At 40.9% G+C, this 14,482-nt stretch overlaps 1 protein-coding gene across 2 annotated transcripts in view; it reads right to left on the bottom strand.

The window, feature by feature from the left end:
* Positions 1-14,482, bottom strand: part of ARHGAP6 (Rho GTPase activating protein 6) — a 227,241-nt gene that overhangs the window by 18,942 nt on the left and 193,817 nt on the right. For both annotated transcript variants that reach the window (XM_075265043.1, XM_075265042.1), the window contains exons 5-8: positions 8,535-8,730; positions 6,898-6,953; positions 4,170-4,320; positions 3,695-3,843 (exon numbers count right to left, since the gene is read on the bottom strand). In XM_075265043.1, the coding sequence (XP_075121144.1) occupies positions 3,695-3,843; positions 4,170-4,320; positions 6,898-6,953; positions 8,535-8,730 (552 nt within the window). The remainder of the gene's footprint in view (positions 1-3,694; positions 3,844-4,169; positions 4,321-6,897; positions 6,954-8,534; positions 8,731-14,482) is intronic.

Below are 14,482 nucleotides of genomic sequence, written 5' to 3'. Positions count from 1 at the left end.
CCACAGTTTTTCCTGCAGCACTTTTTTGCTACGGTCCACTATGTGGAGCCTTAGCCTTATAAAGATTCCCAGGTGGCTCATGTCAAGCTAGAGAGTGGTATTTTCTAATTGCTTTTACTAAATATTTATAGAAAATTGGTGAATATATATATATATATATATATATATATATATATATATATGTATTTATTTCTATTAAGGACCCCTGTTACGAAAGTGCTGCATTGGGTGTGACAGATGCGCTGCAGTACAAAACACTGCATTTTACAGTACCTGCAAATTGGATGGGATTCTGTCTGATCCCATGCACACCCTGCAGAAAAAAATCTGTCAATCAAATCTACCAAAAACATGTTGATTATACCTATAGTATAGGTATAATAGGGGCAGAAAGTCTGAAGAGTAAAACTCCATGGAGTTTCTGTGAAAAACACTGCAGAAAAAGCTGCGATGTGTTTCCGCCACAGTCTTAGCATTTTTTGGCCATAGCTCACTATGCGGGACCTTAGCCATAAGGTGTTTTCCAGGACTTTTATTGATGACCTATACTTAGAATAGGTCACTAATAGGTGATTATATGTGAAAATGTGATAATATGTCCAACACCCTGGAAAACCACCTATCAGCTGTTTGAAGAGGCCATGGAGCTCACGAGTACAATGCTAATGATATCACCTTCCTCAGTCACATGGTGCAGAAGCAGCTAAATTCCATACAAATGAAAGGGGCTGAGCTGCAATACCAAGTACAGCCCCTGTGATATTTATGGATCTCCCGGCTGCAGTCCCACCCACCAATCACAAAATGTTGACCTATCTTACCAAAATAAGTAAATGGCATCTAAACCACTTTTATCCTGATGAAGGGCTGGTAGTGACATAGTAAAGATACCTTTTTTTTTTTTTTTTTTTTTTTTTCAGAATGCATTTTTTTTGCAGAGAAAATAGCCTTAAAGTGTAACTAAACTTTTAGACAACTGTTGACTTTCTGGCCGGGTATGTGTTATTAATAAATTCTGTAATATACTTTATTAACAAATGTTGTCTCAATTGAGTGAAATTTTGTATTACTGTATTCTTTCCCTCGCTTCTCACTGTGTAGGGTGTAAGGGCTTGTGTATAATGCAATGTGGGGCGGGTTCATTCAAACACTAATATCTTGGGTATTATAAAACTTAGAAATGAGCTTTTGGTATCATATGAAAGAGGCAATTCTCATCTTCCAGATGACACTAAGTTTCCAGAAATGTCACTGGTTGAAAAGACAGTCAGAATTTGGAGAATTTGGGAGCACAGTTGTGTTGTTTTCAACTACTAATATCTCATGAAATAATAGCAGTAAATCTGTAAACTTAGTGCCTCCTCTTTCATACAACACCAGAACCACATTTCTACATTTTATAATGCTTGATGTGATCCCACTACCTTGATTTTTGATGCGGGAAATATATATATATACTTTGTGAGAAGGTGACAGGCAGAGTGCTGGAGACCAGATATATCAGCCCCAGGTTTCTGATATGTGTGGTCCAGGGTGGATCTGGAGTAGGCCTTAGCCCAGGTGTAGATCCTTGGCACATTATCGGGAAAGAAAAGGCTGGAGACCCTGCAGTTCATGGCAGTTCCATGAGGTGAAAGGAGGTATGTGGTTCTGTCCTGTAACCCTAAGTCCGGTGAGACAATATTGCGCCTGTTTTGTTCGTGTGTCTGGTAGTAAGCCACACGTATAGTTAGTTTAACCTAATGTTTAGCTAGTGGCTCAGATGAATAGGTATTTATTTTGTTTTTGCCTGAAGTTAAGGTTGTATTTTGTTTTGTTTATTTTGTGCCTGAAGTCAAAGTTTATTTATTTTCCTATTTTTCTAAATGAACCAGTTTGCTGCACTTTGTGTCCCTGTCTTGACTGTTTTTGTCTGCACCAGTGGCGTAACTACCGCAGAGGCAGCTGCCACAGGGCCCGGGACATCAGGGGCCCGGTGACAGCTGCTACCGCTGCTATCATTATTCTCGGAGGTCTTTTCGGACCCCCGAGTATAATGATCTGGGCCCCCTGTTGGTGGAATACTTTCCACCAACAGGGGGCCCCGAAGCTGCAGCAACGGCTGACACACAGGAGCTGCAGCTCTGGCTCCTGTCAGCGCTTCAGGACGCTCCCCCTCTCTCCCCCCTCCCTTTCTCTGCCTGTCCTCTGCCTGTCCTCTGCCCACCAATGAGAGGAGGAGGTGGGGCTTATCCCTGCCGAGCTCCTGCCGTCCTGCACTGAAAAGGAGAAGAGGAAGAAGAAAGGAAGAAGGAAAATGAAACTAAAGATACACAGGTACATACTGGGGTTACTATATTAATATCAGGCATCTGGGGTGATTACTTTTGTTTTAGTAACTCCATGTGCCTCATATTAATAGCAGTTAACCCCATCATGTCCACATTAACCCTTGTGTGCCTCACCATAAGAGTTACTGATATGTGAGACATATGGGGGTAATAGTAATGAAGATACTTTATTATTACCTCCATGTCTCTCACATATCAGTAACTCTTATGTGAGGTACACAGGGGTTAATGTGAGGGACATGATGGGGTTAACTGCTATTAATATGAGGCACATGGAGTTACTAAATTGTAATGCACATGACCAGATTTTTTATCCACAATTGTCCTGGTATAGCGGTCAGCGGGTGACGTGACAGTATTTAGTCCTGTAGGGGCCACTATGGGACATAATACTGTGTGCAGGGGCCACTATTGGGTATAATACTGTGTGCAGGGGCCTCTATTGGGTATAATACGGTGTGCAGGGGCCTCTAAGGGACATAATACTGTGTGCAGGGGCCACTATGGGGTATAATACTGTGTGCAGGGGCCACTATTGGGTATAATACGGTGTGCAGGGGCCTCAAAGGGACATAATACTGTGTGCAGGGGCCACTATGGGACATAATACGGTGTGCAGGGGCCACTATGGGGTATAATACTGTGTGCAGGGGCCACTATTGGGTATAATACGGTGTGCAGGGGCTTCTAAGGGACATAATACTGTGTGCAGGGGCCACTATGGGACATAATACGGTGTGGAGGGGCCACTATGGGGTATAATACTGTGTGCAGGGGCCACTATGGGACATAATACTGTGTGCAGGGGCCACTATGGGGTATAATACTGTGTGCAGGGGTCACTATGGGACATAATACTGTGTGCAGGGGCCACTATGGGGTATAATACTTTGTGCAGGGGCCACTATGGGTATAATACTGTGTGCAGGGGCCACTATGGGATATAATACTGTGTGCAGGGGCCACTATGGGACATAATACTGTGTGCAGGGGCCACTATGGGGCATAATACTGTGTGCAGGGACCACTATTGGTCATAATAGAGCGCGCAGGAATGCGTAGGAGGGACTCGGTCGAGATCTTCGATGTCGGGGGGGCCCCATGTCAAAAGTTCGCCACGGGGCCCCGCCATTCCTAGTTACGCCACTGGTCTGCACCATTGCTTCTACTGAGCTAACTTCCCCACAATATATATACTTATATCTATATATTTGTCCGTGTACCTGACTTAGAAGTGATTTATATTCCCTTTAACTGAATTCTTGAATGGGTTTTCAATGGATTTTACTGTGTTCAGTGATATCAAGTTAAACTTTTCTACATCTATAACATTTGTAATAAAACATGAAAAAAATTTTTTTCACCTCTTGTCCTTCTTTATCGGTTGTGTCATCTGCATGGCTAGCTACAATAGATAGGAACTGTAACAGCCTATGTAGTGTATCACAGTTGCAAGGAGGTAGGAGGTAAATGAGGAGCTGCAAAGCTGACAGCTGATCTTCAACATCTAACACTGGAAAGATAGGTAACAACAAGTGCCAAGAATTATAAATTGTTCATGGGTTTTTTCCACACAAATATGTTATTTTACACACACAAAGACAATTACATTTATATATAGATAGATATCTTTTTGTTATAAAACATATTATGCTGTGTTCAGACCTGCAGAGACTATTTCATAATTTCTGAAAAGTAGACGAACCCCAAATAAATCACTATAATCTGTTGGGGAGTTACTGTTGTGAAACAAATACGGAGTAGCATTGTTGCTTCAATTATAATCATAGATGTCAACAAAGTATTAGTAATATAAGTATGGAACATATAAAGTCATACTTATGGTATGTATAAAAGGTGTATAAAGTTCTCTGGTCAGCAGGGGATCAGGCATGTCTCTAAGAAATTCCTTCAATAAGGCAGAAACATCATGGACACTGTGTTCCTCTTCTAAAACAACATCGATACCGCGATCAAACTCTTCACGTAGCTAGAAAACACAGCGAAAGTCATATTAAAGAAAAACAAAAAACAAACACACTACATTATGCTAAACTCTAAGTAGAGAAATCTACAGCAGCAGATTGGCCAATGATCCCCTTTGTATGGCAGTAGCTATTTTATAAAGCACTATAGTGCTAAAATGGCATAATGAACACACTGTCGCACAAATTGTTGAAATGTGTCGAGTCCTTTTCAATTAACAATATGTATAGTGGTAGGGGAAGAAGGCTTTCTTCAACCACTATCATGGTGGTCTGGGGCCCCGGCCATTTCCTGCTGGCCGCAGACCCCGTACCCCTCTGGGCCTGGTCACAATTGCACCCCCTGCGACCACAATTGTTACGCCACTGACTCTTATGTAGCTTTAAAAGTTCCTGCACTAGCTCATTCTGGTGTAGGAGACCTTATATTTTTTGGGAAACCACCGGTGTGTCCAAAGGTATAATTGATATGCTGCGATTTCTAAAACCGCAATAGTTTTGGAAATGGGAGCATGTCCACAGTACATATTTTTTTGCAAGGTGTGGATGTGATTTGCTAGAATCCCATCCACCTCGCAGTGACTGTAAAACGCTGTGTTTTTTTTCCTCCACGTCAATAGGTTCGCAACGTAGGTTCCCAGCCTTAAACAATGCTTTGTTCTTAACCAGGCATGTTCAGTGGATGCTACCACCTGCCACCTTTATGAGAACAGGGATTCTTGTATTGGCTCTAATTTGAAGGAACACTAAACCTAAAAATGAATGCTTAAAGTAAACATGAAATATAGGAGCCCTCACGGTTTGTTGTTCTGCACATTTATGCATGCTCTTCATACAAACGGTTTTACATAAATCCTACAGAGAGCAACATTGTTAACCTGCTGGTCTTCATCATCTACAAAAGGAGACCAATCCTAGGGTGGGTCTTAGCTAAGGGGTAAGGATCAAGAATCCTACTGCAGATAGGGAACAGCAGAGAGTATCCTGTTAAAGATATTTTTACAGACTGCGAGAGGGATGATGGGAACGTGGCTGAGCTTCCTAGGACTCACAGCGATTTCATTATTTATTGGTTTTAACGGAAATGTGATACAAAAAAGAGACTAAGGAAAGATGAAGATTAAAGGAGGAAGGAGGTCCTGGATTTTTTCTGGGTTTACTGTTCATGAGAGTCCAGTGTCTGTAAATGATTCTCTTCTCTTACACATGCTTATTCTCAATTTATGCAGAATTATTTTGTTAGGAAATGAATAGTAAAAATGGTTTCCTTGAATAGGGCTGAGCTGCAGGACCATGAATGGCCATGTATACAGAACAGATGTACTACTGTGCGGTGGCATAACTAGGAATGGCGGGGCCCCGAGGCAAACTTTTGACATGCCCCCCCCCCCAACCGACACTGATGCCGAAGACCTCTACTGACCCCCTCCAACACATTCCTGCGCACTCTATTATGCCCCATAGTGGCCCCTTTACACAGTATTATCCCCCTTAGTGGCCCCTGCACACAGTATTATCCCCCATAGTGGCCCCTGCACACAGTATTATCCCCTATAGTGGCCCCTGCACACAATATTATCCCCCATAGTGGCCCCTGCACACAGTATTATCCCCCATAGTGGCCCCTCCACACAGTATTATCCCCTATAGTGGCCCCTGCACACAATATTATCCCCCATAGTGGCCCCTGCATACAGTATTATCCCCTATAGTGGCCCCTGCACACAAAATTATCCCCCATAGTGGCCCCTGCACACAGTATTATGCCCCTTAGTGGCTCCTGAACACAGTATTATCCCCCATAGTGGCCCCTGCACACAGTATTATCCCCCATAGTGGCCCCTGCACACAGTATTATGCCCCATAGTGGCCCCTGCACACAGTAATATCCCCCATAGTGTCCCCTGCACACAGTATTGTACCCCATAGTGGCTCCTGCACACAGTATTATGTCCCACTGTGGACATCCATAAACAATTATTATACTCTTGGATCTTTTCAGACCCCAGAGTATAATAATCGGAGACCCATGGGGAGAAAAACATAAAAAAACTCTGTTACTCACCTATCTCCAGTCTCCTACGCTGTCGGCTTCCGAAGAAGTCGATCTTTAATGACGTCAGACGTCATATGACCCTGGACGCAGGCCGGGGTCATAACACATCAGACGACTAGGCCAAAGTCTGCACGGATCGTGGAGAGGTAAGTAACAGTGTTTTTTATGTTTCTTACCTCTCCTAGTCCGCCAATCATTATACTTGGGGGTCCCCTGAGTATAATGATAGCAGCAGTAGCGACTGTCACTGGGCCCCTAATGTCCCGAGCCCTGTGGCAGCTGCCTCTGCTGCTGCTGGAAAAGTACCACTACAGCTCTGCAACTGTCCTTTTATTTTGCTGCTAATCGGTGTTCTCATAGACAGAACTTACAATGTATATATCAAGAAAACCCTTTATACATTTTCACTGATTACTTGGCTGATAAAGTTGAAAATCTCAGTGGAAAAACACAATGAAAAATGTTTCATGTTATTGATCATATAGATAACTGTAATATAAGTGAAATCATAATAATAGTACCTTACCTGCCGTACTCTCTTTTTGGAACTTCCAACTCTAAAGATTCCCACTGTCTGTAGACCTGAAAGAGAGAACTCTATAAATATATTTTCAATTCTATGAAATTCCTTTGCAAACAAAGAAAAAACTGCGTAGATCAACTAGAGCAATACAATTCTAACTCCCTGCTCAGGAGGCTACTGAATTCTGTTTTATTATTTACTTAAATGTATATAATGTAATGGGTGCCGTTTCTTGGAGTACAACAAGGCTGGCTAACTGACTGACTGAGTCACTATATCAGGAGACAGAGGCGTTATTACCAAGACCTGAGGGTCTTTCAATTCTATAAAATATAAGAGTATTCTAGATAGCACAAGGTAGGTACAGGCCACATTAGAGATTCTGCCTTGGGGCACCAGTGGCTTATAGTTAAGTCCTCTGTCAAGAGGGGTGGCTGAAATACAAGACTTCTGGCCGCCACTCAGTCCTTTGCGTTTTTCACCATCAGGGCAATAGGAATGTAAATGCTGCATTTAATATAATGCTGGAAGCTGCAATACAGAACACTGAGAAGTAGGAATTGCAAATGTAGGAAATGTATGTCTACTATTGGGATACTCCCATGGCAGAGAGTGCCATGCCAAGGAAGCAATTAAAATAAAAATGTTAACATTTTAGTAAATTCTGATCATTGCAACACAAAATTGAACTATAATATAGAATTTTACAAATGATAATACAGCACGGCCTCTACACAGTGTACACAAAGCCAAAAACAGCTTATCTAACACCTGAAAACCCCCCTGATCTCACACTGATGACCTACCCTAAGCATAACTCACTAATATGAAGTCTTGGACAACTCCTTTAAGAAACTCTGTTGCAGTTGCAGATTTTGTAAAAGCATTTTATTTTAGGTTTTCTTTCAGAAAGGTCTCTACTAGAGATGAGCGAGTAGTATTCAATCGAATACCTCTCCTGCATAGTTATTAGTGTAAAAACAGCACCAGGGAAGGTAGGAGGGGAAACAAATTTTTTCTGCGTTTACCGCATGGTATTCTACCTAGTACACCAATAACTATGCAGGAGAGGTATTCGATCGAATACTACTCACTCATCTCTAGTCTCTACTATTACAACTAACATTTACTGTATATGCAACTTTCTATAACTCTCTGATAAGCAACAAATATCTGGCACTAATAATGTCTCAATTATGAAATTCTACAGAATATGTTTTTATTTTCATGTGTTGTATATAGGTCTACAATAGAAATGAACTTCTTATTTTGGGTTAAGTTCTTCTTAGTAATCTAATGGCACGAATGCACAGCTTGTGGTGTAATGAAGCAAACTGTTTACAATGCGCTCTATCCCATAACAACCAATGCGTAACAAATTTCCAACAATCAGCCGCTCATGCTAAAAACAGCTGTATACACAGAAAAATAACAAATAATATTTCAATGCCAACTCAAATCAATGCAATAAAATAGAACGTAGAGAAAATACACTAATATATTAGGCTGAGAAGTTCCTGTGAATATAAGACTACAATAGACAGTGGCAGCCTTTCTGTATAGCCATTTACTGTAGATGTGTCTCACTGCAGTACCATTAGTCTCCATGTAACCCCTGGAAACATCAGTCTAACACTTACCATTCTTTTCTAAATGTAGACAGCAGCTGTCCACAAGCCTGGGAACTTGTCTGTAGATAGGGTTCAGACTGAGCTTTTTATCCCTTTCCTTTTCTTTCTTACTTTGAGCTTCGGCTGGCAAAGACAACTGTAGTGCCTCAAGGAGTCGAGACTGATTGTCATCAAGATCTGTAATGGAGTCCACAGACATTGCACCCTGCAACACAGGAAAACAACTTGAGATTATGGCAAAAACACTCTTTAGAAAAACCCTGTCATTGCTTACCCATTTGTAAGATCTTATAGCCTTGTATTACAACATGAATAAAAGGCTTATAACTTGTTAGGGCTATATTTCACTGTAATAGCTGGCAATAATGCTTGAAGCCCTGCCCTTCTACAGTGACCCTACATGCAATGTGATTGCAAAACATTTTGTACTTTTTCACACAATAACAGCTAAGGGCGGGTTCACACCTGCGCCTGGTCTCCGCTTTCAGGTTTCCGTCTTCTGCCCGAGAAACTGGACAGGAGATGGAATATGGCAGTCCGTTTTCAAACCTATTCATCTGAATGGGTTTGCAAAGTCTACACTCGTGGGCATCTTCTGGTCTCCGTAGCAAAACCGTTTTTTTTTTACCGGACACAAAGTTGGACATGCAGGTGTCCGGTTAAAAAAAAATGGTTTCACCACGGAGACAAAAACACGCTCACAGGCGGACACTGTCTGACAGCTTTCCGTATCCTGTCAGCAGAAGACAGAAACCCACAAAGTGGAGACCGGGCGCAGGTGTGAACCCGCCCTAATAGTGAAAATAAGAAAAACTGCTTTTTGATAACAACAAGAATAAAAAAAAAACCAACAAATATTAAGTTGAAAGCGCTGCGGGAAAAACTGTGGTTAAACACATTGGGGTTTTTCCCGCAGGGCTTTTCACAGATAGTCCATAATACCGATAGGCAAACCACTGGCGTTTCTGTAGGTATAACCGACATGCTACGATTTCAAAACCATTGACGGGTTTGGAAATCGCAGCAAATTTTTCCGCAAGGTGTGGATTCGAATGCCACCAACCTTGTAGTGACTAAAATGAAAAACATGTTTTCGCACAGGCCAAAAACACTGGATTACCAAAAAGTGCAGCTTCAACCTTAAAAGATACAAGAATCAGCAACACATCTGTTGCTGACTGACATACACAGATAGACTAGAAGCTAAATGACAATACACTGCTCACAGATATAACATGCATCAAATCCCATAAAACATAAAATATTTATTAATATTGATGAAATAGCTATGAAAATGTTTCTTAGTTACAAGTGGACGGTGTACACACCCTTTGCACAGATAATGCGGTAACTAGCGCAGATGTCAAAAGACATATTGGAATTATCTTCCCTATCAAAAAATGCCATTGAACAAGTAAAAATATGAAAACATCAAAAGCTTAGTGTAAAAGATAAAGTCTACTTCTCTATAGTCTGCTAATGAATATTATAATTGTGTACAGCACTACTGGCACTGTATTGTATACAGTGAATGCCTATGAGGGATGTCTGTTTGTAAGTCATTTGATGTATTATTTAGTATTACGCTCTAGGCTGTGCTGGCAACGAGAAGACATATATTTCAATGTGTTTTTGTGTGAGCGAGTTCATTTGTAAAGCCTTCCAACCACAGTTCTATGGTAAATAAGGAAGGCGTAGGGCTTGATGCGAGTCATCTGCCTTGATTAAGAAAGATAATAGTTGCAATGAATTTTTAGGTTCCAAAATATTCACTCTTTCCCACAGCAAAAAGGGATAATCACAAGCAACATTTTCTTGGCCAAGTTATGTATTTATTTGATCTGGAACTCAGAATAACTTTGTGGTTTGTTTGTGAGGAAATTAAAGGTCCAAGAAATTTAGGATGCAGATGATGACCGGCAAACAATAACCACTGATGTTTGTTCCTGCATATAAACAGGCTGTGTATTTATTGAATGTGGCTATTTTATAGACTACAATGTTAGCCATGATTCTGGCACGTCATGTGTTGTAAAGACTAGTACTAATAATGTACAGGTAAAGGAAAATACATGGGCTTTATTGGTTTTAAAGGGTTTGTTTCACCAGGGAAACCCCTAGCAGTATGCCATATTGGAAGTGTCTCCTTTCTGGTGAACTTGAGACATCCTTGCATTACAAGGTCAATAATTTGTCTGGCTATCATCTAATAGCTACTAGTGTTTGGTTTTCTCCAGCTTCCACCTTTATAATCAGCTGTTTGTCAAGGGTGTTGGGAGGTGATGAACTGATCAACATAGGGATCATGTTTTAAATGGGGTTGTCTCTAAAGAGTCTTAGCTGATGGCAAAGTCTATGCCTGTAGGCTACATTTAAAGAGGACCTTTCAATAACTCTACCAACTCAATGTCTTTGAATTGTTTATTAGGTGCGATTCCAGAGAGTTGTATTTTATTCTCTAGCCACTCTAGGTTGGTGGTCCCTGGCTATCTACTGTACTACAGAACTGCCCACTTGATAGTAGAGAGCCTAATTATCATATCAATCACCAAAACTACCAGCACCGATTGCTCAGGAATGTTGAGGCTAGAAAGAAAATTCTAACTATGTTATACTCCTCATATCACTGTTATTTACATCCAGTGAATCTGTGGATAAACTATGTTTCCCACGATTCATCTTCCTGCTCTCATTCTCTGTGTACCCCTCCACTCTCCCCTGCAATGAAATCACAGGTAATAAATCACTAACATATCTGAGGTCACATGCTGCTGTGATGTTTTGTTTGCAAGGTCACTACCCCCTTCCGGTAAGCAGCAAACACAAAGAGTGAGAGCAGGCAGATGAATCATGGGAAATGTAGTTTGTCTACAGATTCACAGCATGTAAATAACACTGATACAAGAAGCAGCAAGCACAATAAACGAAAGCAAAGACTGCACAAGGGAATAGTAAGTATTTAGCACTGCTATGGATTTATTTGCAGATAGTTTTTGGAAGCTGGATAAACCCTTTAAAGGTTAACTGTATGTATCAGTGCTTTATGCCATAAGGGGGAAAAGTCACCGCTAGAAGCAAGGCTTATAGTGAACAATTACTCTGTTATAGACAATTCCATTGCATAAAATTAAGAGCATACATAGGTATAATAATTAGGGTTGAGACGATCTTGAGATTTCAATATCGATTTTAAAATCTGATTTCCGATAATTTTCCAGCCAATCTCGATCGTGAAATTTGCTCGATCACAATCGGAATCCGATCTTTTCCGATCCCGATCCTCAACCCTAGTCAAAGCTTCTCTATGGGAAAAGTCATTTTTAGGGTTGAGCCGATCTTGAGATAACCTCCGATCTCGATCCCGCTGGAAAAGATCGGGTCGGAATTCCGATTGCGATCGTGAAATTTACTCGATCGCCGATCGGATTCCGATCTTTTCCGATCCCGATCGCTCAACCCTAATAGTAATGCCTCATCCACTTCTATAGGCATCATAATCTGACAGTTTTTATGGAGCCTTGGTTGGTTCATCCAGTAAGACACAATTTACATATTGTTTGCCTCCTCACCTGGCTGGACAGGAATTGAGGAACCACCATCTTGACATAGGTACCAATCAGAGAATACCTATATTCTGTATTGGGAATACAGCTTTAACTATTGCACTGGCTAGATTAAGTTAATGACAATATAAAATACCACATGAAAAGCAGTGATAACTTTGTTATAGCCACTACCAATCTGAATGAGCACATCTAAAAAAAACAATAACAAAGGCCAAAATCACAATGTATATAGAAATTGTGCTAAAAATATAATTATAAAAACCAAACAAAATGAAAGGGATTTTTGAGGTCTGTTATTAAAAATGAGCAGAATATCAGATATTGCACTCTGGTTTCTGTCGAGTATGGTTGCAATTAAAAGCTGACAAGTGCACTACCTCATCAAGTTCTATTATTTTATTGCTTCAATATGCAGAGCAAACAGTGAAATTATGATAAACCCAAGCGATCTAGCAAGAAAACATGGCTTGGCTATATAAGCACGTGATCTGCAGCCAGATACTGGTAAAAAATGGCTTATAATGCTCTGTATTATATTTAGAATGATGCAGGGACAATAATCACAATAGCACTTAGAAGACATCAAGCATTTTCCATCACACAATAATCTGAACACCTTGCTTCTATTATGCTGAAACAGGGAACAGTTTATAATGAAAAAGGGTTGTAGCGCTGAGTTTGGCATTGGTTACAATTATGGAAGGATCCTGAAAAGATGAACTCTTATCTCCAGGATACAGCTATCATCACCCAATACAGAGGCTTCAAACATCAAAGGGCTTAAATATGCACTGTCATTGCAACAAACTAGCAAAAATGAACAGTACTGGAGAAAAATACCTCTTTCTGCTCTTTTCAGGCAGTTTCCCTGACTCCCTTCCTATGACTAAACTACCTTTTATTCTGTATCCATCTCTAGAATAACTGCAGGTCACATGACTCAGATGTCTCAAGATATAGAAGTCTATGGAGACGAGATGAAGGAGGAGGTGTAGAAGATAACAGAAGAAACAGGTTTAGACTGAGGCACTTTACTTTACCAAAGCACTTTACTCATATATGAACAAGTCATTGCTTCTCTATATATGCCCTGCATGATCCTGGAGTTGTTTGTTATTGAGAGAAGGACAATTGTACAGCAGATTTTCCTCTACTCACTGTGTATAGTGTACGACAGCTGTTCTTAACGACCAGATGAAGACAAAAGTGCAAAAAACTTTAGAGTATAAATTCATAAGCCATATAATGACCAGTCGCAGAATCCACGTCAAGAAAGGGCATGTCGCTTCTTTTCCGTGTGTTCCTGCTTGCGGAAAAAGGAACCCATTGAATTCAATGGGAGGTGTTTTTTGAGCCGGATTTTGACCCATATTCCACTTCAAAATCCTGACCAAAAAACCCTGTGTGAACCCGGCATCACAAGTCATCAAAATTTGCTATTCTTTATTTAAAACCATTGCTGTTTATAGGTTACTTATAACTTTTGGTAGCTATCATATTTATCGTTATAAGAATAAATTATTTGTGTTAGGGCCCCAGTACAACCTAGCAATAAGTGTGAGGCACAAAATGTTTACCTATTTTTGGTTCTCTAATGCATATTTGGTTTATCATACATTTTAGTGTATTTGATATTGTGATTCACCAGATGATACTTATTGATAAGGTGAGATCTAATGAATAGAGATGAGCGAGTAGTATTCGATCGAATACGACTATTCGATTGAATACTCGTATCGGTCAAATACCACGCAGGAAAATTCCATTGAATTCAATGCAAAAACCTCTCTGTGCTCCTCGTCCTGCTACTTCCGGAACTTGGAGCATCCAATGTGTCGAACTTTGGTTTCCATGGAAACCGGAACAAAATTCCTGTTTTTTCCCATAGACTATAATGTTATTCGATATTCGATCGAATACTACTCGCTCCTCTCTACTAATGAATTATCTGCATACATGATTTGTCAAATGTGATAGCACATACATTTGTTGCAGTTTGAAAATATGCTACTTGTAAATGGACCTTTATGTGAGTTGTCAAGTTGACAGCAATATCACCTGACTGTAAACATACTTGTCCATCTCCTCAGTAAGAAGAGACACTTAGGCCGGGTTCACACGGAGTTACGTGCCGCGAGATTTGGCACGTAGACGCCGCGTGACCCTTTGCGTGCCGTACACGCTCCCATTCATTTCAATGGGAGCGGGGAGCGTATGCGCCGTGCTAGTTTGCGGCCGTGCATTTATTCACGGCCGCAAACTAGCGCGGCGCATACGCTCCCCGCTCCCATTGAAATGAATGGGAGCGTGTACGGCACGCAAAGGGTCACGCGGCGTCTACGTGCCAAATCTCGCGGCACGTAACTCCGTGTGAACCCGGCCTTAGGGTGC

The sequence above is a fragment of the Leptodactylus fuscus genome, chromosome 2 (genome assembly GCF_031893055.1).
Source record: "Leptodactylus fuscus isolate aLepFus1 chromosome 2, aLepFus1.hap2, whole genome shotgun sequence".
NCBI lineage: Eukaryota > Metazoa > Chordata > Amphibia > Anura > Leptodactylidae > Leptodactylus > Leptodactylus fuscus.
Note: the sequence above shows the minus strand (reverse complement) of the source record. Positions and strands in the feature narration are given on the sequence as shown.